General features: G+C 41.8%; 1 protein-coding gene across 1 annotated transcript; it reads left to right on the top strand.

Moving 5' to 3' along the window:
- Positions 1 to 65: 65 nt before the first annotated feature.
- Positions 66 to 21,671, top strand: LOC5516742 (twitchin). The gene is made up of 9 exons (XM_048732937.1): positions 66 to 84; positions 1,159 to 1,407; positions 2,005 to 2,277; positions 2,389 to 2,661; positions 3,006 to 3,332; positions 3,514 to 3,657; positions 4,388 to 4,406; positions 4,706 to 4,889; positions 20,221 to 21,671. The coding sequence occupies exons 1-9, from the start codon at positions 66 to 68 to the stop codon at positions 20,416 to 20,418; spliced, it is 1,686 nt and encodes a 561-aa protein (XP_048588894.1). The 3' UTR covers positions 20,419 to 21,671.
- Positions 21,672 to 23,512: the final 1,841 nt, after the last annotated feature.

Below are 23,512 nucleotides of genomic sequence, written 5' to 3'. Positions count from 1 at the left end.
GCTCTATGATGTCAAATGTAAGTGCTCTATGATGTCAAATGTAAGTGCTCTATGATGCCAAATGTATGCTCTATGATGTCAAATGTAAGTGCTCTATGATGTCAAATGTAAGTGCTCTATGATGCCAAATGTAAGAGCTCTATGATGTCAAATGTAAGTGCTCTATGATGTCAAATGTAAGTGCTCTATGATGTCAAATGTAAGTGCTCTATGATGTCAAATGTAAGTGCTCTATGATGTCAAATGTAAGTGCTCTATGATGTCAAATGTAAGTGCTCTATGATGTCAAATGTAAGTGCTCTATAATGTCAAATGTAAGTGCTCTATGATGTCAAATGTAAGTGCTCTATGATGTCAAATGTAAGTGCTCTATGATGTCAAATGTAAGTGCTCTATGATGTCAAATGTAAGTGCTCTATGATGTCAAATGTAAGTGCTCTATGATGTCAAATGTAAGTGCTCTAAGATGTCAAATGTAAGTGCTCTATGATGTCAAATGTAAGTGCTCTATGATGTCAAATGTAAGTGCTCTATGATGTCAAATGTAAGTGCTCTATGATGTCAAATGTAAGTGCTCTATGATGTCAAATGTAGGTGCTCTATGATGTCAAATGTAAGTGCTCTATGATGTCAAATGTAAGTGCTCTATGATGTCTGATGTAAGTGCTCTATGGTGTCAAATGTGAGTGCTCTATGATGTCAAATGTAAGGGCTCTATGATGTCAAATGTAAGTGCTCTATATGTCATTGATGATATAGGGTAATTGTCAAGATTCAAATTCATGTTTTGGTGTAAAGCCAATAATCAAATTGTATGTAAGTTGGTTTTATTATGTTATCCACAACGCTCGGTTTTATTTCTGCATCCTTGACAAAATGATGATTTTAACAAATACACAACCCTACCCACAGACTTCAGCATGTTTAGATTCTCAACTTTTTAATAAGATAATTGTTCTAAATAATTCCATTTTGTTCAAATTCTTGCCTTAGCATTTATAAATCATTAAGTGTACCTCACTTCCTTTTTGGTCATTTATGGCTTTAGCAATTAGTTTCACTACTAATATGGAGGGGCAACTTGTACAGTGCTTCATCATTTTCTCCCTTGATAAATATAGCTATAAACTAAGAAACTCTTGTGGTTTTTATTTTCAGACAAGCCATCCATTTTTCCCAAGCCTCCTGATCAAACCGTCAACGAGACCACAGGCTTACTTAAACTGACATGTAAGTCTGACGGCTACCCCGCGCCGACCTACAAGTGGTCTAGAGATGGAGTAGTGGTGTCACTGACCAGTGTGTATAACAGAAACAATATGACCAGGTCAGAGGCAGGGACGTACATGTGCACAGCTACTAATGAGATGGGGAGTGACACAACCACGGTACAAGTCACCGTCAACTGTAAGTGGATAGCCTACCAACAGGGTGTGGCACAAAGAGGGTGTGACAACAATAGGACGCATGTGCATATTTTCTAAGCCAATAATACGCCTGCATGCATTCTTCTGAACCAGCAGGCTAATATTATTTCTGTCAATTTTTATACATAATCACTGATTGCAAACTTGAATTGTTCGTTTAATATTGTAAACTAATGAACAAGTAATAAGTTATTTTAAAAGCATGAGAAAATTCTCTCACTAGCTCTGTTATTGATTCCTTCAATACCTATGAATATCAAAGACAAATAGCTTTTTCAATCTAATATCAGTTTAACAAACAACTCTGCTAATGGATCGCTTAAAGTCGAATAAGAAAATAAGTAGTCCAGTAGCATTCGCTTTCTAAATAAAGCAATAATAAGTTTATGAGTAACTGTTTTAATATTAATAATTTTTTGTTCTTTATTTATTTTAATGTCGGTTTTGTTGTGTGAAGAAATGACAAATGCTTTGCCTATGTTTCTTCTTCATTGAAAATTTGCATCATGTAAACTATAGAGACTTAAAGAATATTCCCATCTAAAAGTAAAGTAGTAACAGCAGTATTTTAATTCAGATAAACCAGAGATGGTGTTTTCGACTACCAACACGTCGTCTTGGGGTGGAAAAAACCTGAGCCTGCAGTGCAATGCCAGAGGTGTACCATCACCTCAGATCACGTGGTACAAGTCTGGCGGTAAGCCAATCACAGCTGGAGTAAGCCCCATCTCCGGAGGCAGCCAGCTCCAAGTTACAACAACTCAATACGCAGGGGACTATGGACAGTACAAGTGCCGGGCGTCTAACTTGTTGGGGTCCGTGGAACGCCTGATCTACGTCACTCAATTGTGTAAGTAAACCAAGACTTGGCTATTCCCTTGTGTATCCCCTGCTTGTAACTTAAGTCTTCTATTTTTGTGCGTGATACGTAGTTCAATGTTAAAGTAATTTTTACTTGCAGTCGCTCCAGGCCCTCCCATCATCACGGTGTCAAATATCGAGGCGTCATCCATCAAAGTCAACTGGGCCCCTCCTTCATCTGATGGCGGCAGCCCTGTCATCGACTACAAGGTGGAAGTGGATCCTGCAAAACCGCCCCGTGAGGGGGTGCCTGGGGGCCAAGTTGTCATCTCAGATCTTACAAAGAATACAGAGTATACTGTAAAAGTGACCGCGCGGAACGTTGTTGGTTATGGCGACGCTGGGACGGAAATTATCCGAACTAAAAAGCAAGGTAACTTTTGCAAAAAAATAAGACTTATATATTATTTTAAAACTAAATTAAAAAGACAGACGGACAGGTGGGCGGAAGGACGGTCTGCAACAAACAAAATAAACGATGAACAACCAGGCAGACCAAGCAAGGCAGGAAGGATTGATAGGCTAACAGGCATCCAGGCAAATAGAGACATAGATGGTTATGCAATTGGGCACATTGTTTGAAATCGTGAATAAGGCATGGTCAGTCAAATCAAATAACCAAAGGCCTTACACAAAACTGGGATTAAGCACATTCTATACGTCTATCAAAGATCTTAACGTCTTAGCATAATCTTAGTATCATTTGATTTTTCATAGGACCCCCCTCGCAACCGTTTCTCAAACCTGTTGACAATACTACGACAAGCGAGGAAATCACCCTGGAATGGAGCAAACCCGACGAGAACGGTGGCGCCATCCAGGCCTACATCGTGTACTTCATGTTGACTTTCCCTGATGGCCAGAAGACAGACTGGACTGAAACCGCTAACATCACAGACCTCTCAGTGCTGAGCTACACATTCAAGGGCATGAAGCCAGGAAGGACTTACAGCTTCCTGGTCACCGCGTACAACCAGTACGGAGAGAGCGCTAGGGATTATACCAAAGCACGCGTGGTGCAGGTCAACGAGATGAGCACAAATAGTACGTGATTAATGCTGATTATGGTGGGCTGGTGGTAGTGATGATTATTTTGACAGTGGTGACGGTGATGATGTTGATGATGATCAAACATAGAATAGCCATTATAATCTTAGATCTGTAACAGATGAACATTTACTTTTACATCTTTGCTTATCTAATCCAGTTTGACCGCTTTTCTCAGAACCCGATGCGGGTGAGCGTGGCGCAGGCCCCGGGGGGTCCAACATGGCGGCGATAGGGGGTGCGGTCGGCGGGGTCATCCTCGTGGTGCTCGTGGCGGGAATTATCTTTGTCGTGCTCCGACGCAAACGACTGCAGAAGCCAGGTAACTTTGAGAGGGGTCTCATTGGGGCCGTTCGTAATTTCAAAGAGGAGGGGAGGGGGGATCTGAGCGGGAAAACGGGGAGCACTGACTTAATAATTTATTGGTCAAAATTGGGGGGGGGGGGGGAAGTATATTTTTCGAATTTTAATTTTGCCAGAGGGCTGGCCTTGATACGTAGGCGTCCAAACTATGACTATCAGTAGGTGGAACCTGAAAAAAATGCATAATTTCTCACCCCGTTTTTCTGTTTAGATAATAATCGGTCCCTTAGAGCTTTGATCAGCTTTGGCATCCCAGCATTTTATTTCCCAGCATCTTATATGGGACTTGAAAACTGTTTTATTTGACACGATAAGAGTTGCAGCGTATCTTCATTGTAGGCGAATGAATAAGATGACAAAACAGGATCATGTGGGATTAATCAGGCTAGCAGTTTCGTCTGTCCACTAATGGCTGAACTTTGAATAACGTGGCCCACGTAAAACCCAAGACATTACCCCTCTAATTGATAGCTTTCGCCGGTCCACTGATGACTGACTTTTGAATAACGTGGCCCACGTAAAAACCAAGACATTACCCCTTTAATTGATAGCTTTCGTCTGTCCACTGATGACTGACTTTTGAATAACGTGGCCCACGTAAAACCCAAGACATCGCCTCTTTAATTGATAATGCTTTGTGATTATCCATACCATCCAAGTTTGTTACTGATGTAGACTTTTTATTTCAGGTGGTGCTCCACGAAACGAGTAAGTAATAGCAAGGTTTTCTCACCCTTTTTCTCAACTTGATATGCAATTCGTCAATAATAACATCTCTTGGAGGGTTTCTTTACCCTTTCACGCCATTTTATGGTAAACTGCTTTAGTAATACAAGCCACTACAGGTAGTTATTACAAAGTTTGTTAGTTTTTATTTAAAATTGAGTTATGTTTCTATTACTAAGCTCGTGAGATTTGAGTCAGTTTTTTTATTAGTTTTTACTACAGCGAATCAGAATTCCCATCACTTGAATTATTATTATTGAGATTCTCGTCGCTTCTCGTAGGAGCCAACAAGAGATAAATCCATACGACATCACAGACCACCGTACGGCCGCGACTAACGAGGGGAATGGGGCCGAGGACGAGGGTCCGACCTATGCTGTCGTCGACAAGACGAAGAAGAAGAAGAAAAAAGCGCAAGATGACATTCCTGTGTACGCTGAGGTCGACAAAACAAAGAAGCGGAAGGTTAGTCAGGTGTAATTATCCTTAAAACGTCCTTCCTACCAGCACTGAAAGAACCTCAAGCTAAGTTACGCTTGGGACCCTCATGCAAAGATTAAAGTTCAGCCTGGGGCCGAGGGTATAGATGCATGGGGGCTCGTTTATAATGGCTAGAGTTCAGCCTGGGGCCGAGGGTATAGATACCTGAGGGCTCGTTTATAATGGCTAGAGTTCAGCCTGGGGCCGAGGGTATAGATGCCTGAGGGCTCGTTTATAATGGCTAGAGTTCAGCCTGGGGCCGAGGGTATAGATGCATGAGGGCTCGTTTATAATGGCTGGAGTTCAGCCTGGGGCCTAGGGTATAGATGCATGTGGGCTCGTTTATAATGGCTAGAGTTCAGCCTGGGGCCTAGGGTATAGATGCATGAGGGCTCGTTTATAATGGCTAGAGTTTAGCCTGGGGCCGAGGGTTTAGACGCACGAGGGCTCGTTTGTATGGCTAGAGTTCAGCCTGGGGCCGAGGGTATAGATGCATGAGGGCTCGTTTATAATGGCTAGAGTTCAGCCTGGGGCCGAGGGTATAGATGCATGAGGGCTCGTTTATAATGGCTAGAGTGCAGCCTGGGGCCGAGGGTATAGATGCATGAGGGCTCGTTTATAATGGCTAGAGTTCAGCCTGAGGCCGAGGGTATAGATGCATGTGGGCTCGTTTATAATGGCTAGAGTTCAGCCTGGGGCCAAGGGTATAGATGCATGAGGGCTCGTTTATAATGGCTAGAGTTCAGCCTGGGGCCGAGGGTATAGATGCATGAGGGCTCGTTTATAATGGCTAGAGTTCAGCCTGGGGCCAAGGGTATAGATGCATGAGGGCTCGTTTATAATGGCTAGAGTTCAGCCTGGGGCCGAGGGTATAGATGCATGAGGGCTCGTTTATAATGGCTAGAGTTCAGCCTGGGGCCGAGGGTATAGATGCATGTGGGCTCGTTTATAATGGCTAGAGTTCAGCCTGGGGCCTAGGGTATAGATGCATGAGGGCTAGCAGTATTCAATGTGGACCCCATATGTGGCGGTAGCTTTTGCTTATTGTAGCGTTTCCCTAAATCCTGATATTTGTCGCTCTTACACAATATTTTATATTCTTTGACGAGAATGGTTTCAACCCAAGTGAAAATTTGTTTGAAAGAAGATTAACTACGCTGTTGCGTATTCTAGCATTTTTGTCTTAGAAGCTTATAGATTTTCGGAGAAAGTTTTAATTTTTGTCAAAGTACAACTCGAATATCGCTACGTATACTGTATATCGAGCTACAGCGTAGATTACTGAAAGCAAGGTCACGCTTCTGTTTACTCTCGACTCTTTCGCTTTCTAAATAGGACTCAAATTTCAGTTTCCTGAGAGCTATCCCGTGTACAGACTTTCCCAATGCTCTGCTACGTATCCAGGCCACTGATATCGCAATCAAGAAGAGACTGGGTCGACTTCTACTTTTTGTGAGCCTGCAGTATGTGGCCCGTGAAGCGGGACTCGTATGGCGCATGCCCGACAATGGTTGAAAGTCAAGTATTAGGAAAGATTAGTCCTAATCCTGGGAATATTTTGTGGCCATGAAACTCGTGAAAGAACTGAATAAGTTATTGGTGTGTTTAACGATTTTGCGAGCTCGCTGGATTTCTTGATGGCTTCTCTGAAAACATTTTTTTACTGTGACTAAATCTAGATTGGGGTATTAAAATGTCTAATGCAAGTTTATCTTTGGAAAAATCAATAGTATTTTGTTCTAATGTCATCAATCTGAACGTGGCTCTCCAAATGTTATTAGTCTGAACGTGGCTCTCCAAATGTTATTAATCTGCACGTGGCTCTCCAAATGTTATCAATCTGCACGTGGCTCTCCAAATGTTATCAGTCTGCACGTGGCTCTCCAAATGTCATCAATCTGAACGTGGCTCTCCAAATGTTATCAATCTGCACGTGGCTCTCCAGATGTTATCAATCTGCACGTGGCTCTCCAAATGTTATTAATCTGCACGTAGCTCTCCAAATGTTATCAATCTGCACGTGTCTCTTCATATGTTATCAATCTGAACGTGGCTCTTCAAATGTTATCAATCTGCACGTGGCTCTTCAAATATTATCAATCTGCACGTGGCTCCCCAAATGTTATCAATCTGAACGTGGCTCTCCAAATGTTATCAATCTGCACGTGGCTCTCCAAATGTTATCAATCTGCACGTGGCTCTCCAAATGTTATCAATCTGAACGTGGCTCTCCAAATGTTATAAATCTGCACGTGGCTCTTCAAATGTCATCAATCTGCACGTGGCTCCCCAAATGTTATCAATCTAAACGTGGCTCTCCAAATGTTATCAATCTGCACGTGGCTCTCCAAATGTTATCAATCTGCACGTGGCTCTCCAAATGTTATCAATCCGCACGTGGCTCTCCAAATGTTATCAATCTGAACGTGGCTCTTCAAATGTTATCAATCTGCACGTGGCTCTCCAAATGTTATTAATCTGCACGTGGCTCTCCAAATGTTATCAATCTGAACGTGGCTCTTCAGATGTTATCAGTCTGAACGTGGCTCTTCAAATGTTATCAATCTGCACGTGGCTCTCCAAATGTTATTAATCTGAACGTGGCTCTCAAAATGTTATTAATCTGAATGGGCTCTCCAAATGTTATTAATCTGAACGTGGCTCTTCAAATGTTATCAATCTGCACGTGGTTCTCCAAATGTTATCAATCTGCACGTGGTTCTCCAAATGTTATCAATCTGCACGTGGTTCTCCAAATGTTATCAATCTGCACGTGGCTCTTCAAATGTTATAAATCTGCACGTGGCTATCCAAATGTCATCAATCTGAACGTGGCTCTCCAAATGTTATCAATCTGCACGTGGCTCTTCATATGTTATCAATCTGAACGTGGCTCTTCAAATGTTATCAATCTGCACGTGGCTCTTCAAATGTTATCAATCTGCACGTGGCTCCCCAAATGTTATTAATCTGCACGTGGCTCTCCAAATGTTATCAATCTGCACGTGTCTCTTCATATGTTATCAATCTGAACGTGGCTCTCCAAATGTTATTAATCTGCACGTGGCTCTCCAAATGTTATCAATCTGCACGTGTCTCTTCATATGTTATCAATCTGAACGTGGCTCTTCAAATGTTATCAATCTGCACGTGGCTCTTCAAATATTATCAATCTGCACGTGGTTCCCCAAATGTTATCAATCTGAACGTGGCTCTCCAAATGTTATCAATCTGCACGTGGCTCTCCAAATGTTATCAATCTGCACGTGGCTCTTCAAATGTCATCAATCTGCACGTGGCTCCCCAAATGTTATCAATCTAAACGTGGCTCTCCAAATGTTATCAATCTGCACGTGGCTCTCCAAATGTTATCAATCTGCACGTGGCTCTCCAAATGTTATCAATCCGCACGTGGCTCTCCAAATGTTATCAATCTGAACGTGGCTCTTCAAATGTTATCAATCTGCACGTGGCTCTCCAAATGTTATTAATCTGAACGTGGCTCTCCAAATGTTATCAATCTGCACGTGGCTCTTCAAATGTTATCAATCTGCACGTGGCTCTCCAAATGTTATCAATCTGCACGTGGCTCTCCAAATGTTATCAATCTGCACGTGGCTCTCCAAATGTTATTAATCTGCACGTGGCTCTCCAAATGTTATTGATCTGCACGTGGCTCTCCAAATGTTATTAATCTGCACGTGGCTCTCCAAATGTTATTAATCTGCACGTGGCTCTCCAAATGTTATCAATCTGAACGTGGCTCTCCAAATGTTATCAGTCTGAACGTGGCTCTCCAAATGTTATCAATCTGCACGTGGCTCTCCAAATGTTATCAATCTGAACGTGGCTCTCCAAATGTTATCAATCTGAACGTGGCTCTCCAGATGGTATCAGTCTGAACGTGGCTCTCCAAATGTTATCAATCTGAACGTGGCTCTTCAAATGTTATCAATGTGAACGTGGCTCTCCAAATGTCATCAATCTGAACGTGGCTCTCCAAATGTTATCAATCTGCACGTGGCTCTCCAAATGTTATCAATCTGCACGTGTCTCTCCAAATGTTATTAATCTGCACGTGGCTCTCCAAATGTTATCAATCTGCACGTGGCTCTCCAAGTGTTATTAATCTGCACGTGGCTCTCCAAATGCTATCAATCTGCACGGGGCTCCCCAAATGTTATCAATCTGAACGTGGCTCTCCAAATGTTATCAATCTGCACGTGGCTCTCCAAATGTTATCAATCTGCACGTGGCTCTCCAAATGTTATCAATCTGCACGTGGCTCTCCAAATGTTATCAATCTGAACGTGGCTCTCCAAATGTTATCAATCTGCACGTGGCTCTCCAAATGTTATCAATCTGCACGTGGCTCTCCAAATGTTATTAATCTGCACGTGGCTCTCCAAATGTTATCAATCCGCACGTGTCTCTTCATATGTTATCAATCTGAACGTGGCTCTTCAAATGTTATCAATCTGCACGTGGCTCTTCAAATGTTATCAATCTGCACGTGGTTCTCCAAATGTTATCAATCTGCACGTGGCTCCGCAAATGTTATCAATCTGAACGTGGCTCTCCAAATGTTATCAATCTGCACGTGGCTCTCCAAATGTTATCAATCTGCACGTGGCTCTCCAAATGTTATCAATCTGAACGTGGCTCTTCAAATGTTATCAATCTGCACGTGGCTCTCCAAATGTTATTAATCTGCACGTGGCTCTCCAAATGTTATCAATCTGAACGTGGCTCTTCAGATGTTATCAGTCTGAACGTGGCTCTTCAAATGTTATCAATCTGCACGTGGCTCTCCAAATGTTATCAATCTGAACGTGGCTCTCCAAATGTTATTAATCTGAATAGGCTCTCCAAATGTTATAAATCTGAACGTGGCTCTTCAAATGTTATCAATCTGCACGTGGTTCTCCAAATGTTATCAATCTGCACGTGGTTCTCCAAATGTTATCAATCTGCACGTGGTTCTCCAAATGTTATCAATCTGCACGTGGCTCTTCAAATGTTATCAATCTGCACGTGGCTCTCCAAATGTCATCAATCTGAACGTGGCTCTCCAAATGTTATCAATCTGCACGTGGCTCTTCAAATGTTATCAATCTGCACGTGGCTCTTCAAATGTTATCAATCTGCACGTGGTTCTCCAAATGTTATCAATCTGCACGTTGTTCTCCAAATGTTATCAATCTGCACGTGGCTCTCCAAATGTTATCAATCTGAACGTGGCTCTCAAAATGGTATAAATCTGCACGTGGCTCTCCAAATGTTATCAATCTGAACGTGGCTCTCCAAATGTTATCAATCTGCACGTGGCTCTCCAAATGTTATCAATCTGCACGTGGCTCTCCAAATGTTATGAATCTGAACCTGGCTCTCCAAATGTTATAAATCTGCACGTGGCTCTCCAAATGTTATCAATCTGCACGTGGCTCTCCAAATGTTATTAATCTGCACGTGGCTCTCCAAATGTTATCAATCTGCACGTGTCTCTTCATATGTAATCAATCTGAACGTGGCTCTTCAAATGTTATCAATCTGCACGTGGCTCTTCAAATGTCATCAATCTGCACGTGGCTCCCCAAATGTTATCAATCTAAACGTGGCTCTCCAAATGTTATCAATCTGCACGTGGCTCTCCAAATGTTATCAATCTGCACGTGGCTCTCCAAATGTTATCAATCCGCACGTGGCTCTCCAAATGTTATCAATCTGAACGTGGCTCTTAAAATGTTATCAATCTGCACGTGGCTCTCCAAATGTTATCAATCTGAACGTGGCTCTCCAAATGTTATCAATCTGCACGTGGCTCTTCAAATGTTATCAATCTGCACGTGGCTCTCCAAATGTTATCAATCTGCACGTGGCTCTCCAAATGTTATCAATCTGCACGTGGCTCTCCAAATGTTATTAATCTGCACGTGGCTCTCCAAATGTTATTGATCTGCACGTGGCTCTCCAAATGTTATTAATCTGCACGTGGCTCTCCAAATGTTATTAATCTGCACGTGGCTCTCCAAATGTTATCAATCTGAACGTGGCTCTCCAAATGTTATCAGTCTGAACGTGGCTCTCCAAATGTTATCAATCTGCACGTGGCTCTCCAAATGTTATCAATCTGAACGTGGCTCTCCAAATGTTATCAATCTGAACGTGGCTCTCCAGATGTTATCAGTCTGAACGTGGCTCTCCAAATGTTATCAATCTGAACGTGGCTCTTCAAATGTTATCAATGTGAACGTGGCTCTCCAAATGTTATCAATCTGAACGTGGCTCTCCAAATGTTATCAATCTGCACGTGGCTCTCCAAATGTTATCAATCTGCACGTGGCTCTCCAAATGTTATGAATCTGAACCTGGCTCTCCAAATGTTATCAATCTGCACGTGGCTCTCCAAATGTTATCAATCTGCACGTGGCTCTCCAAATGTTATCAATCTGAACGTGGCTCTCCAAATGTTATCAATCTGCACGTGGCTCTCCAAATGTTATCAATCTGCACGTGGCTCTCCAAATGTTATCAATCTGCACGTGGCTCTCCAAATGTTATCAATCTAAACGTGGCTCTCCAAATGTTATCAATCTGCACGTGGCTCTCCAAATGTTATCAATCTGCACGTGGCTCTCCAAATGTTATCAATCCGCACGTGGCTCTCCAAATGTTATCAATCTGAACGTGGCTCTTCAAATGTTATCAATCTGCACGTGGCTCTCCAAATGTTATTAATCTGCACGTGGCTCTCCAAATGTTATCAATCTGAACGTGGCTCTTCAGATGTTATCAGTCTGAACGTGGCTCTTCAAATGTTATCAATCTGCACGTGGCTCTCCAAATGTTATTAATCTGAACGTGGCTCTCCAAATGTTATTAATCTGAATGGGCTCTCCAAATGTTATTAATCTGAACGTGGCTCTTCAAATGTTATCAATCTGCACGTGGTTCTCCAAATGTTATCAATCTGCACGTGGTTCTCCAAATGTTATCAATCTGCACGTGGCTCTTCAAATGTTATAAATCTGCACGTGGCTATCCAAATGTCATCAATCTGAACGTGGCTCTCCAAATGTTATCAATCTGCACGTGGCTCTTCATATGTTATCAATCTGAACGTGGCTCTTCAAATGTTATCAATCTGCACGTGGCTCTTCAAATGTTATCAATCTGCACGTGGCTCCCCAAATGTTATTAATCTGCACGTGGCTCTCCAAATGTTATCAATCTGCACGTGTCTCTTCATATGTTATCAATCTGAACGTGGCTCTCCAAATGTTATTAATCTGCACGTGGCTCTCCAAATGTTATCAATCTGCACGTGTCTCTTCATATGTTATCAATCTGAACGTGGCTCTTCAAATGTTATCAATCTGCACGTGGCTCTTCAAATATTATCAATCTGCACGTGGTTCCCCAAATGTTATCAATCTGAACGTGGCTCTCCAAATGTTATCAATCTGCACGTGGCTCTCCAAATGTTATCAATCTGCACGTGGCTCTTCAAATGTCATCAATCTGCACGTGGCTCCCCAAATGTTATCAATCTAAACGTGGCTCTCCAAATGTTATCAATCTGCACGTGGCTCTCCAAATGTTATCAATCTGCACGTGGCTCTCCAAATGTTATCAATCCGCACGTGGCTCTCCAAATGTTATCAATCTGAACGTGGCTCTTCAAATGTTATCAATCTGCACGTGGCTCTCCAAATGTTATTAATCTGAACGTGGCTCTCCAAATGTTATCAATCTGCACGTGGCTCTTCAAATGTTATCAATCTGCACGTGGCTCTCCAAATGTTATCAATCTGCACGTGGCTCTCCAAATGTTATCAATCTGCACGTGGCTCTCCAAATGTTATTAATCTGCACGTGGCTCTCCAAATGTTATTGATCTGCACGTGGCTCTCCAAATGTTATTAATCTGCACGTGGCTCTCCAAATGTTATCAGTCTGAACGTGGCTCTTCAAATGTTATCAATCTGCACGTGGCTCTCCAAATGTTATTAATCTGAACGTGGCTCTCCAAATGTTATTAATCTGAATGGGCTCTCCAAATGTTATTAATCTGAACGTGGCTCTTCAAATGTTATCAATCTGCACGTGGTTCTCCAAATGTTATCAATCTGCACGTGGTTCTCCAAATGTTATCAATCTGCACGTGGCTCTTCAAATGTTATAAATCTGCACGTGGCTATCCAAATGTCATCAATCTGAACGTGGCTCTCCAAATGTTATCAATCTGCACGTGGCTCTTCATATGTTATCAATCTGAACGTGGCTCTTCAAATGTTATCAATCTGCACGTGGCTCTTCAAATGTTATCAATCTGCACGTGGCTCCCCAAATGTTATTAATCTGCACGTGGCTCTCCAAATGTTATCAATCTGCACGTGTCTCTTCATATGTTATCAATCTGAACGTGGCTCTCCAAATGTTATTAATCTGCACGTGGCTCTCCAAATGTTATCAATCTGCACGTGTCTCTTCATATGTTATCAATCTGAACGTGGCTCTTCAAATGTTATCAATCTGCACGTGGCTCTTCAAATATTATCAATCTGCACGTGGTTCCCCAAATGTTATCAATCTGAACGTGGCTCTCCAAATGTTATCAATCTGCACGTGGCTCTCCAAATGTTATCAATCTGCACGTGGCTCTTCAAATGTCATCAATCTGCACGTGGCTCCCCAAATGTTATCAATCTAAACGTGGCTCTCCAAATGTTATCAATCTGCACGTGGCTCTCCAAATGTTATCAATCTGCACGTGGCTCTCCAAATGTTATCAATCCGCACGTGGCTCTCCAAATGTTATCAATCTGAACGTGGCTCTTCAAATGTTATCAATCTGCACGTGGCTCTCCAAATGTTATTAATCTGAACGTGGCTCTCCAAATGTTATCAATCTGCACGTGGCTCTTCAAATGTTATCAATCTGCACGTGGCTCTCCAAATGTTATCAATCTGCACGTGGCTCTCCAAATGTTATCAATCTGCACGTGGCTCTCCAAATGTTATTAATCTGCACGTGGCTCTCCAAATGTTATTGATCTGCACGTGGCTCTCCAAATGTTATTAATCTGCACGTGGCTCTCCAAATGTTATTAATCTGCACGTGGCTCTCCAAATGTTATCAATCTGAACGTGGCTCTCCAAATGTTATCAGTCTGAACGTGGCTCTCCAAATGTTATCAATCTGCACGTGGCTCTCCAAATGTTATCAATCTGAACGTGGCTCTCCAAATGTTATCAATCTGAACGTGGCTCTCCAGATGGTATCAGTCTGAACGTGGCTCTCCAAATGTTATCAATCTGAACGTGGCTCTTCAAATGTTATCAATGTGAACGTGGCTCTCCAAATGTCATCAATCTGAACGTGGCTCTCCAAATGTTATCAATCTGCACGTGGCTCTCCAAATGTTATCAATCTGCACGTGTCTCTCCAAATGTTATTAATCTGCACGTGGCTCTCCAAATGTTATCAATCTGCACGTGGCTCTCCAAATGTTATTAATCTGCACGTGGCTCTCCAAATGCTATCAATCTGCACGTGGCTCCCCAAATGTTATCAATCTGAACGTGGCTCTCCAAATGTTATCAATCTGCACGTGGCTCTCCAAATGTTATCAATCTGCACGTGGCTCTCCAAATGTTATCAATCTGCACGTGGCTCTCCAAATGTTATCAATCTGAACGTGGCTCTCCAAATGTTATCAATCTGCACGTGGCTCTCCAAATGTTATCAATCTGCACGTGGCTCTCCAAATGTTATTAATCTGCACGTGGCTCTCCAAATGTTATCAATCCGCACGTGTCTCTTCATATGTTATCAATCTGAACGTGGCTCTTCAAATGTTATCAATCTGCACGTGGCTCTTCAAATGTTATCAATCTGCACGTGGTTCTCCAAATGTTATCAATCTGCACGTGGCTCCGCAAATGTTATCAATCTGAACGTGGCTCTCCAAATGTTATCAATCTGCACGTGGCTCTCCAAATGTTATCAATCTGCACGTGGCTCTCCAAATGTTATCAATCTGAACGTGGCTCTTCAAATGTTATCAATCTGCACGTGGCTCTCCAAATGTTATTAATCTGCACGTGGCTCTCCAAATGTTATCAATCTGAACGTGGCTCTTCAGATGTTATCAGTCTGAACGTGGCTCTTCAAATGTTATCAATCTGCACGTGGCTCTCCAAATGTTATCAATCTGAACGTGGCTCTCCAAATGTTATTAATCTGAATAGGCTCTCCAAATGTTATAAATCTGAACGTGGCTCTTCAAATGTTATCAATCTGCACGTGGTTCTCCAAATGTTATCAATCTGCACGTGGTTCTCCAAATGTTATCAATCTGCACGTGGTTCTCCAAATGTTATCAATCTGCACGTGGCTCTTCAAATGTTATCAATCTGCACGTGGCTTTCCAAATGTCATCAATCTGAACGTGGCTCTCCAAATGTTATCAATCTGCACGTGGCTCTTCAAATGTTATCAATCTGCACGTGGCTCTTCAAATGTTATCAATCTGCACGTGGTTCTCCAAATGTTATCAATCTGCACGTTGTTCTCCAAATGTTATCAATCTGCACGTGGCTCTCCAAATGTTATCAATCTGAACGTGGCTCTCAAAATGGTATAAATCTGCACGTGGCTCTCCAAATGTTATCAATCTGAACGTGGCTCTCCAAATGTTATCAATCTGCACGTGGCTCTCCAAATGTTATCAATCTGCACGTGGCTCTCCAAATGTTATGAATCTGAACCTGGCTCTCCAAATGTTATAAATCTGCACGTGGCTCTCCAAATGTTATCAATCTGCACGTGGCTCTCCAAATGTTATTAATCTGCACGTGGCTCTCCAAATGTTATCAATCTGCACGTGTCTCTTCATATGTAATCAATCTGAACGTGGCTCTTCAAATGTTATCAATCTGCACGTGGCTCTTCAAATGTCATCAATCTGCACGTGGCTCCCCAAATGTTATCAATCTAAACGTGGCTCTCCAAATGTTATCAATCTGCACGTGGCTCTCCAAATGTTATCAATCTGCACGTGGCTCTCCAAATGTTATCAATCCGCACGTGGCTCTCCAAATGTTATCAATCTGAACGTGGCTCTTAAAATGTTATCAATCTGCACGTGGCTCTCCAAATGTTATCAATCTGAACGTGGCTCTCCAAATGTTATCAATCTGCACGTGGCTCTTCAAATGTTATCAATCTGCACGTGGCTCTCCAAATGTTATCAATCTGCACGTGGCTCTCCAAATGTTATCAATCTGCACGTGGCTCTCCAAATGTTATTAATCTGCACGTGGCTCTCCAAATGTTATTGATCTGCACGTGGCTCTCCAAATGTTATTAATCTGCACGTGGCTCTCCAAATGTTATTAATCTGCACGTGGCTCTCCAAATGTTATCAATCTGAACGTGGCTCTCCAAATGTTATCAGTCTGAACGTGGCTCTCCAAATGTTATCAATCTGCACGTGGCTCTCCAAATGTTATAAATCTGCACGTGGCTCTCCAAATGTTATCAATCTGCACGTGGCTCTCCAAATGTTATTAATCTGCACGTGGCTCTCCAAATGTTATCAATCTGCACGTGTCTCTTCATATGTAATCAATCTGAACGTGGCTCTTCAAATGTTATCAATCTGCACGTGGCTCTTCAAATGTCATCAATCTGCACGTGGCTCCCCAAATGTTATCAATCTAAACGTGGCTCTCCAAATGTTATCAATCTGCACGTGGCTCTCCAAATGTTATCAATCTGCACGTGGCTCTCCAAATGTTATCAATCCGCACGTGGCTTTCCAAATGTTATCAATCTGAACGTGGCTCTTAAAATGTTATCAATCTGCACGTGGCTCTCCAAATGTTATCAATCTGAACGTGGCTCTCCAAATGTTATCAATCTGCACGTGGCTCTTCAAATGTTATCAATCTGCACGTGGCTCTCCAAATGTTATCAATCTGCACGTGGCTCTCCAAATGTTATCAATCTGCACGTGGCTCTCCAAATGTTATTAATCTGCACGTGGCTCTCCAAATGTTATTGATCTGCACGTGGCTCTCCAAATGTTATTAATCTGCACGTGGCTCTCCAAATGTTATTAATCTGCACGTGGCTCTCCAAATGTTATCAATCTGAACGTGGCTCTCCAAATGTTATCAGTCTGAACGTGGCTCTCCAAATGTTATCAATCTGCACGTGGCTCTCCAAATGTTATCAATCTGAACGTGGCTCTCCAAATGTTATCAATCTGAACGTGGCTCTCCAGATGTTATCAGTCTGAACGTGGCTCTCCAAATGTTATCAATCTGAACGTGGCTCTTCAAATGTTATCAATGTGAACGTGGCTCTCCAAATGTTATCAATCTGAACGTGGCTCTCCAAATGTTATCAATCTGCACGTGGCTCTCCAAATGTTATCAATCTGCACGTGGCTCTCCAAATGTTATGAATCTGAACCTGGCTCTCCAAATGTTATCAATCTGCACGTGGCTCTCCAAATGTTATCAATCTGCACGTGGCTCTCCAAATGTTATCAATCTGAACGTGGCTCTCCAAATGTTATCAATCTGCACGTGGCTCTCCAAATGTTATCAATCTGCACGTGGCTCTCCAAATGTTATCAATCTGCACGTGGCTCTCCAAATGTTATTAATCTGCACGTGGCTTTCCAAATGTTATCAATCTGAACGTGGCTCTCCAAATGTTATAAATCTGAACGTGGCTCTTCAAATGTTATCAATCTGCACGTGGTTCTCCAAATGTTATCAATCTGCACGTGGTTCTCCAAATGTTATCAATCTGCACGTGGTTCTCCAAATGTTATCAATCTGCACGTGGCTCTTCAAATGTTATCAATCTGCACGTGGCTCTCCAAATGTTATCAATCTGAACGTGGCTCTCCAAATGTTATCAATCTGCACGTGGCTCTTCAAATGTTATCAATCTGCACGTGGCTCTTCAAATGTTATCAATCTGCACGTGGTTCTCCAAATGTTATCAATCTGCACGTTGTTCTCCAAATGTTATCAATCTGCACGTGGCTCTTCAAATGTTATCAATCTGCACGTGGCTCTCCAAATGTCATCAATCTGAACGTGGCTCTCCAAATGTCATCAATCTGCACATGGCTCTCCAAATGTTATCAATCTGCACGTGGCTCTCCAAATGTTATCAATCTGCACGTGGCTCTCCAAATGTTATTAATCTGCACGTGGCTCTCCAAATGTTATTAATCTGCACGTGGCTCTCTAAATGTTATTAATCTGCACGTGGCTCTTCAAATGTTATCAATCTGCACGTGGCTGTTCAAATGTTATCAATCTGCACGTGGTTCTCCAAATGTTATCAATCTGTACGTTGTTCTCCAAATGTTATCAATCTGAACGTGGCTCTTCAGATGTTATCAGTCTGAACGTGGCTCTTCAAATGTTATCAATCTGCACGTGGCTCTCCAAATGTTATCAATCTGAACGTGGCTCTCCAAATGTTATTAATCTGAATGGGCTCTCCAAATGTTATAAATCTGAACGTGGCTCTTCAAATGTTATCAATCTGCACGTGGTTCTCCAAATGTTATCAATCTGCACGTGGTTCTCCAAATGTTATCAATCTGCACGTGGTTCTCCAAATGTTATCAATCTGCACGTGGCTCTTCAAATGTTATCAATCTGCACGTGGCTCTCCAAATGTCATCAATCTGAACGTGGCTCTCCAAATGTTATCAATCTGCACGTGGCTCTTCAAATGTTATCAATCTGCACGTGGCTCTTCAAATGTTATCAATCTGCACGTGGTTCTCCAAATGTTATCAATCTGCACGTTGTTCTCCAAATGTTATCAATCTGCACGTGGCTCTTCAAATGTTATCAATCTGCACGTGGCTCTTCAAATATTATCAATCTGCACGTGGTTCCCCAAATGTTATCAATCTGAACGTGGCTCTCCAAATGTTATCAATCTGCCCGTGGCTCTCCAAATGTTATCAATCTGCACGTGGCTCTCCGAATGTTATTAATCTGCACGTGGCTCTCCAAATGTTATTAATCTGCACGTGGCTCTCCAAATGTTATTAATCTGCACGTGGCTCTCCAAATGTTATTAATCTGCACGTGGCTCTCCAAATGTTATCAATCTGCACGTGTCTCTCCAAATGTTATCAATCTGAACGTGGCTCCCCAAATGTTATCAATCTGCACGTGGCTCTCCAAATGTTATCAGTCTGAACGTGGCTCTCCAAATGTTATCAATCTGAACGTGGCTCTTCAAATGTTATCAATCTGCACGTGGCTCTTCAAATGTTATCAATCTGCACGTGGTTCTCCAAATGTTATCAATCTGCACGTTGTTCTCCAAATGTTATCAATCTGCACGTGGCTCTTCAAATGTTATCAATCTGCACGTGGCTCTCCAAATGTCATCAATCTGAACGTGGCTCTCCAAATGTCATCAATCTGCACGTGGCTCTCCAAATGTTATCAATCTGCACGTGGCTCTCCAAATGTTATCAATCTGCACGTGGCTCTCCAAATGTTATTAATCTGCACGTGGCTCTCCAAATGTTATTAATCTGCACGTGGCTCTCCAAATGTTATTAATCTGCACGTGGCTCTCCAAATGTTATTAATCTGCACGTGGCTCTCCAAATGTTATCAATCTGCACGTGTCTCTCCAAATGTTATCAATCTGAACGTGGCTCCCCAAATGTTATCAATCTGCACGTGGCTCTCCAAATGTTATCAGTCTGAACGTGGCTCTCCAAATGTTATCAATCTGAACGTGGCTCTTCAAATGTTATCAATCTGAGCGTGGCTCTTCAAATGTTATTAACCTGAACGTGGCTCTCCAAATGTTATCAATCTGCACGTGGCTCTCCAAATGTTATCAATCTGAACGTGGCTCTTCAAATGTTATTAATCTGAACGTGGCTCTCCAAATGTTATCAGTCTGAACGTGGCGTTCCAAATGATATCAATCTGAACGTGGCTCTTCAAATGTTATTAATCTGAACGTGGCTCTCCAAATGTTATCAGTCTGAACGTGGCGTTCCAAATGTTATCAATCTGCACGTGGCTCTCCAAATACGGCATAAAGAGATAATTCCTTTAAATAACTCCATTGTTTTTGCCTCGTAGCGCCCTTTTTCACGTGATCTCTGAAGTTCAGATTATTCTTTTCAACAAACAACCCTGCGGTGTATAGATAAAATACATTAATCGCCTTTTTGCTTCCTAGAACCCTCTGATTTTTAAATAAGCTTTGTTAAAATGTCCACGTCTCTCTTTTTTGCAGCCCGGGGAGATCGTGTATGCGGAGCTAGCAGACTTCAACTCCGTCATGGACGAGGCAGCTGCCTCTGCCACGAAACCTGCTGCCTACCAGGAAACCGCCTACGCTGACATCACCGAGTTCCAGAAAGCAGAGGACCCCACCTATGCTAACGTTCCTGGCCAACAGGAAGTTACCTATGGCAACATACAGAGCATGTAAATTACCAGGAAGTCACGGCGGACAGGGAAGTGATACTAAACAGAAACACAATAAATGAACATCATTATTAGGCCAGGAAACTACCCCTAGGCTGTGGTGGAAATACCATCAAACCCGAAAACTACCTGTAGAGGCTAGAGAACTATACCACAAGACAAAAGAACTAGAGCATAGCACTACCACTAGACTAGAAAATACCACTAAACCCGGAAACCTCCACTAACCTGGAAACTATCTCTAGAAACAAGAGAACTATACCACTAGACAAAATAACTACCACTAGAACATAGTATTTCCCCAGAAAACTACCATTATACCAGGTAATACCAATAGACCAGGAAACTACCATTATACCAGGTGATACCAATAGACCAGGAAACAACAATTATACCAGGTAATACCAATAGACCAGGAAACTACCATTATCCTCCAGCCCTCTTCCTAAAATTCTAATTGTTGGGCCAAGCTAGTGCTACCACCAGGCCTCCTGGTCTGACTAACCGAAAAAGGCCAGTTTTGAACTTGGTTTTGAACGATTTTTTGAACGTTTTAATACAGGAAGATAGAGAAATTTCATGATGCATGTTAATAAATTCGTTAGTATTTATTTTTATAAATTTACTCTTTATAGGGTGTACAGACATCATTAGAGGAAAGTAGTTTGTAATTGATGACAACGTAAAGTATTTTTGTATGCATAGATTTTATAGATATATTTTTGTGGTTTTAATGTATTTTTATACTATATTGTATGTAGGTCACTGGAAGCAAAATATTTGATATTCTTAGACTAGATTTCAAGGGTGCCATCAGATTGATTGACACATTGAAAAGTAAACTGTTTGATCCCAGGGTCCTTTGGGTAATTTCAAAATGGCACCTTTTTCGGTTGAGCTTTTTTCCACAGGGAGACCAAAGTCAAGTTGTCTCGTTTCCAGTCTGTCTGACTGAGAGGAGCCATTTTTAAATTACTCAAAAGTCATTTGAACGCAAATAGATGTTTTGATAGCATTTGATAATGTGAGAATGTTGCGTTTTGAAAGTAAGGAATAATTTCAAATTTAAATTTTGTGAGTTAATTATACGTTTCGTGGTGAATCGAAAATAATTCGTCAGATAAGAATAATTGTAATTGTTAATAATTTTTAGTATTGGCAAGTTATCGCTATAAATGAAAAGTAAACGTTTTGATAAAAATAACTGTAAGATTTTATTTTGTATTTTACAATGAAATAAACTTCGTTAGTGTTGAAGTTCTGTTTGATTTCCGTTCGATACCAATAGTGAGTTTTTATGTGTTATTATTCACCGCCTCTTTTATCTTATGCTAGCTAATTTATTTTTGTTTAATTCTGCTGCCGGTTGTTGACATCGTCATCAACCGCTACTTGTTTTTGCTGCGGGTTTGCCATGCTGTAGTTGTTTCCACTGCGACACGGTTGTTGTTGTTGTTGTTGTTGTCGTCGTTGTGACTGATGTTGTTGTTGTTGACGCCTTGTTTTTGCTATTGTAGTTCCTAGAAGTACATTGTACTTTAATATTTTTGCTGTGCTGTTGCTATCGTTGTTTATCACCTAAACTTAAGCTAGAACACCACTTTGACTTTTCTGCTGACACGCCTATATTCTTCCCCAGACCCCGCGTTCATCGACAAGACCAACTCCTCCTCCGAGCGAACTGAAGGCTGGGTCGGCTATGACGTCTCCCTAATTTGCGTTACTGGGGGCTACCCAACGCCAACTGTCACGTGGTCTAACGCTACAGGTCACGTGCTTCACGAGGAAGTGAATTTAACAAGTAAATACGTTTTCAAGGTGAAAGATGGCGACTTTGGTAACTACACGTGTAAGGCCACGAACAACATGGGAGGCAACGACTCGCTGGTCATCAACTTGTACAAAAGCGGTGAGTACATCGCAGCATATGCACGTCATGACAGTCTCGGGTATTATTTTACCTCTTTTTCAGACTCTTTTAAAACACTGCGTTTTAGTTTTGTTGCATGGCATTTTTACACCAGATTATAGTCATCCATCTTAGTCATTGACCAAGTACCAAATCTTGACATCGAAAACAAGTGTTATTTTTTCACGCCAAGACTCTAGGCTTCGAAAGTTTTGGATTTGATAATCAGGATAAGGAGTTAACCCTTTGCTGCTCCTAGATAGTAAAAAAAACAGAAATAAGAACAAAAACAGAATAATTAATTTGTTGTTGTTTTTTTTTGTTGCAAGAGTATTGTTTTGTGTTTTTACGAGTATCTGGAGTAGTATGGCTGCGCGTGTGTTTATCTTTCGCGGTAATGGTCAACACCGCGCTTCCTGCAGGCTTGATACTGATACACTGTGTACGATTATCACTCCTTTACTTTTGCTCGTCAAAAAGAATACGATGTTATGAGCGTAGATAAATAGGAAAACCTTATGGGTTTTAAGTGAATTATTTTAATGGGGCGTCTGTTTTTTTTTTTACATTTATTTTGATGTAAATTCTGATGTAATTTCAGTTTCGATCGGAACTTGCTCAATGCATAGATATAAAGATATTATAGTGGACCAAATAACATCAAGTATCATAAACAGAAAAGACATATGAGGTCATGTTTTCATGCAACCCTATCCGGTTGTTTTGAGTCATGTCACGCCTCTTCTCTGAGTAATGACCCTTTTTGGTCTCTGCTTGGGGCAGTCTGCTGCCGTCAACAAGACGGGTTGTAGTATTACCTTATTGCGGTCTAAAATATATAACTGTGAATTTTTCTTTCCTAATAATTTTTCTCCCATCGATATCTACCTCGAGCCCAGTGGCGCACTTAGATAAGCGCACAAGGTTCAATGGGAAAGGTGGGGAGCACTTAGATAAGCGCACAAGGTTCAATGGGAAAGGTGGGGAGCACTTAGATAAGCGCACAAGGTTCAATGGGAAAGGTGGGGAGCACTTAGATAAGCGCACAAGGTTCAATGGGAAAGGTGGTGAGCACTTAGATAAGCGCACAAGGTTCAATGGGCAAGGTGGGGAGCACTTAGATAAGCGCACAAGGTTCAATGGGAAAGGTGGGGCGCACTTAGATAAGTGCACAAGGTTCAATGGGAAA

This window comes from Nematostella vectensis, chromosome 9 (genome assembly GCF_932526225.1).
Source record: "Nematostella vectensis chromosome 9, jaNemVect1.1, whole genome shotgun sequence".
Lineage (NCBI taxonomy): Eukaryota > Metazoa > Cnidaria > Anthozoa > Actiniaria > Edwardsiidae > Nematostella > Nematostella vectensis.
This window is presented reverse-complemented; position numbering and strand designations above follow the sequence as displayed.

Coding starts and splice junctions, on each gene's coding strand:
- LOC5516742 (XM_048732937.1), top strand. Junction 1,408..2,004: donor GGTACAAGTCACCGTCAACT/GTAAGTGGATAG, acceptor ATTTTAATTCAG/ATAAACCAGAGATGGTGTTT. Junction 4,890..20,220: donor ACAAAACAAAGAAGCGGAAG/GTTAGTCAGGTG, acceptor TCTTTTTTGCAG/CCCGGGGAGATCGTGTATGC.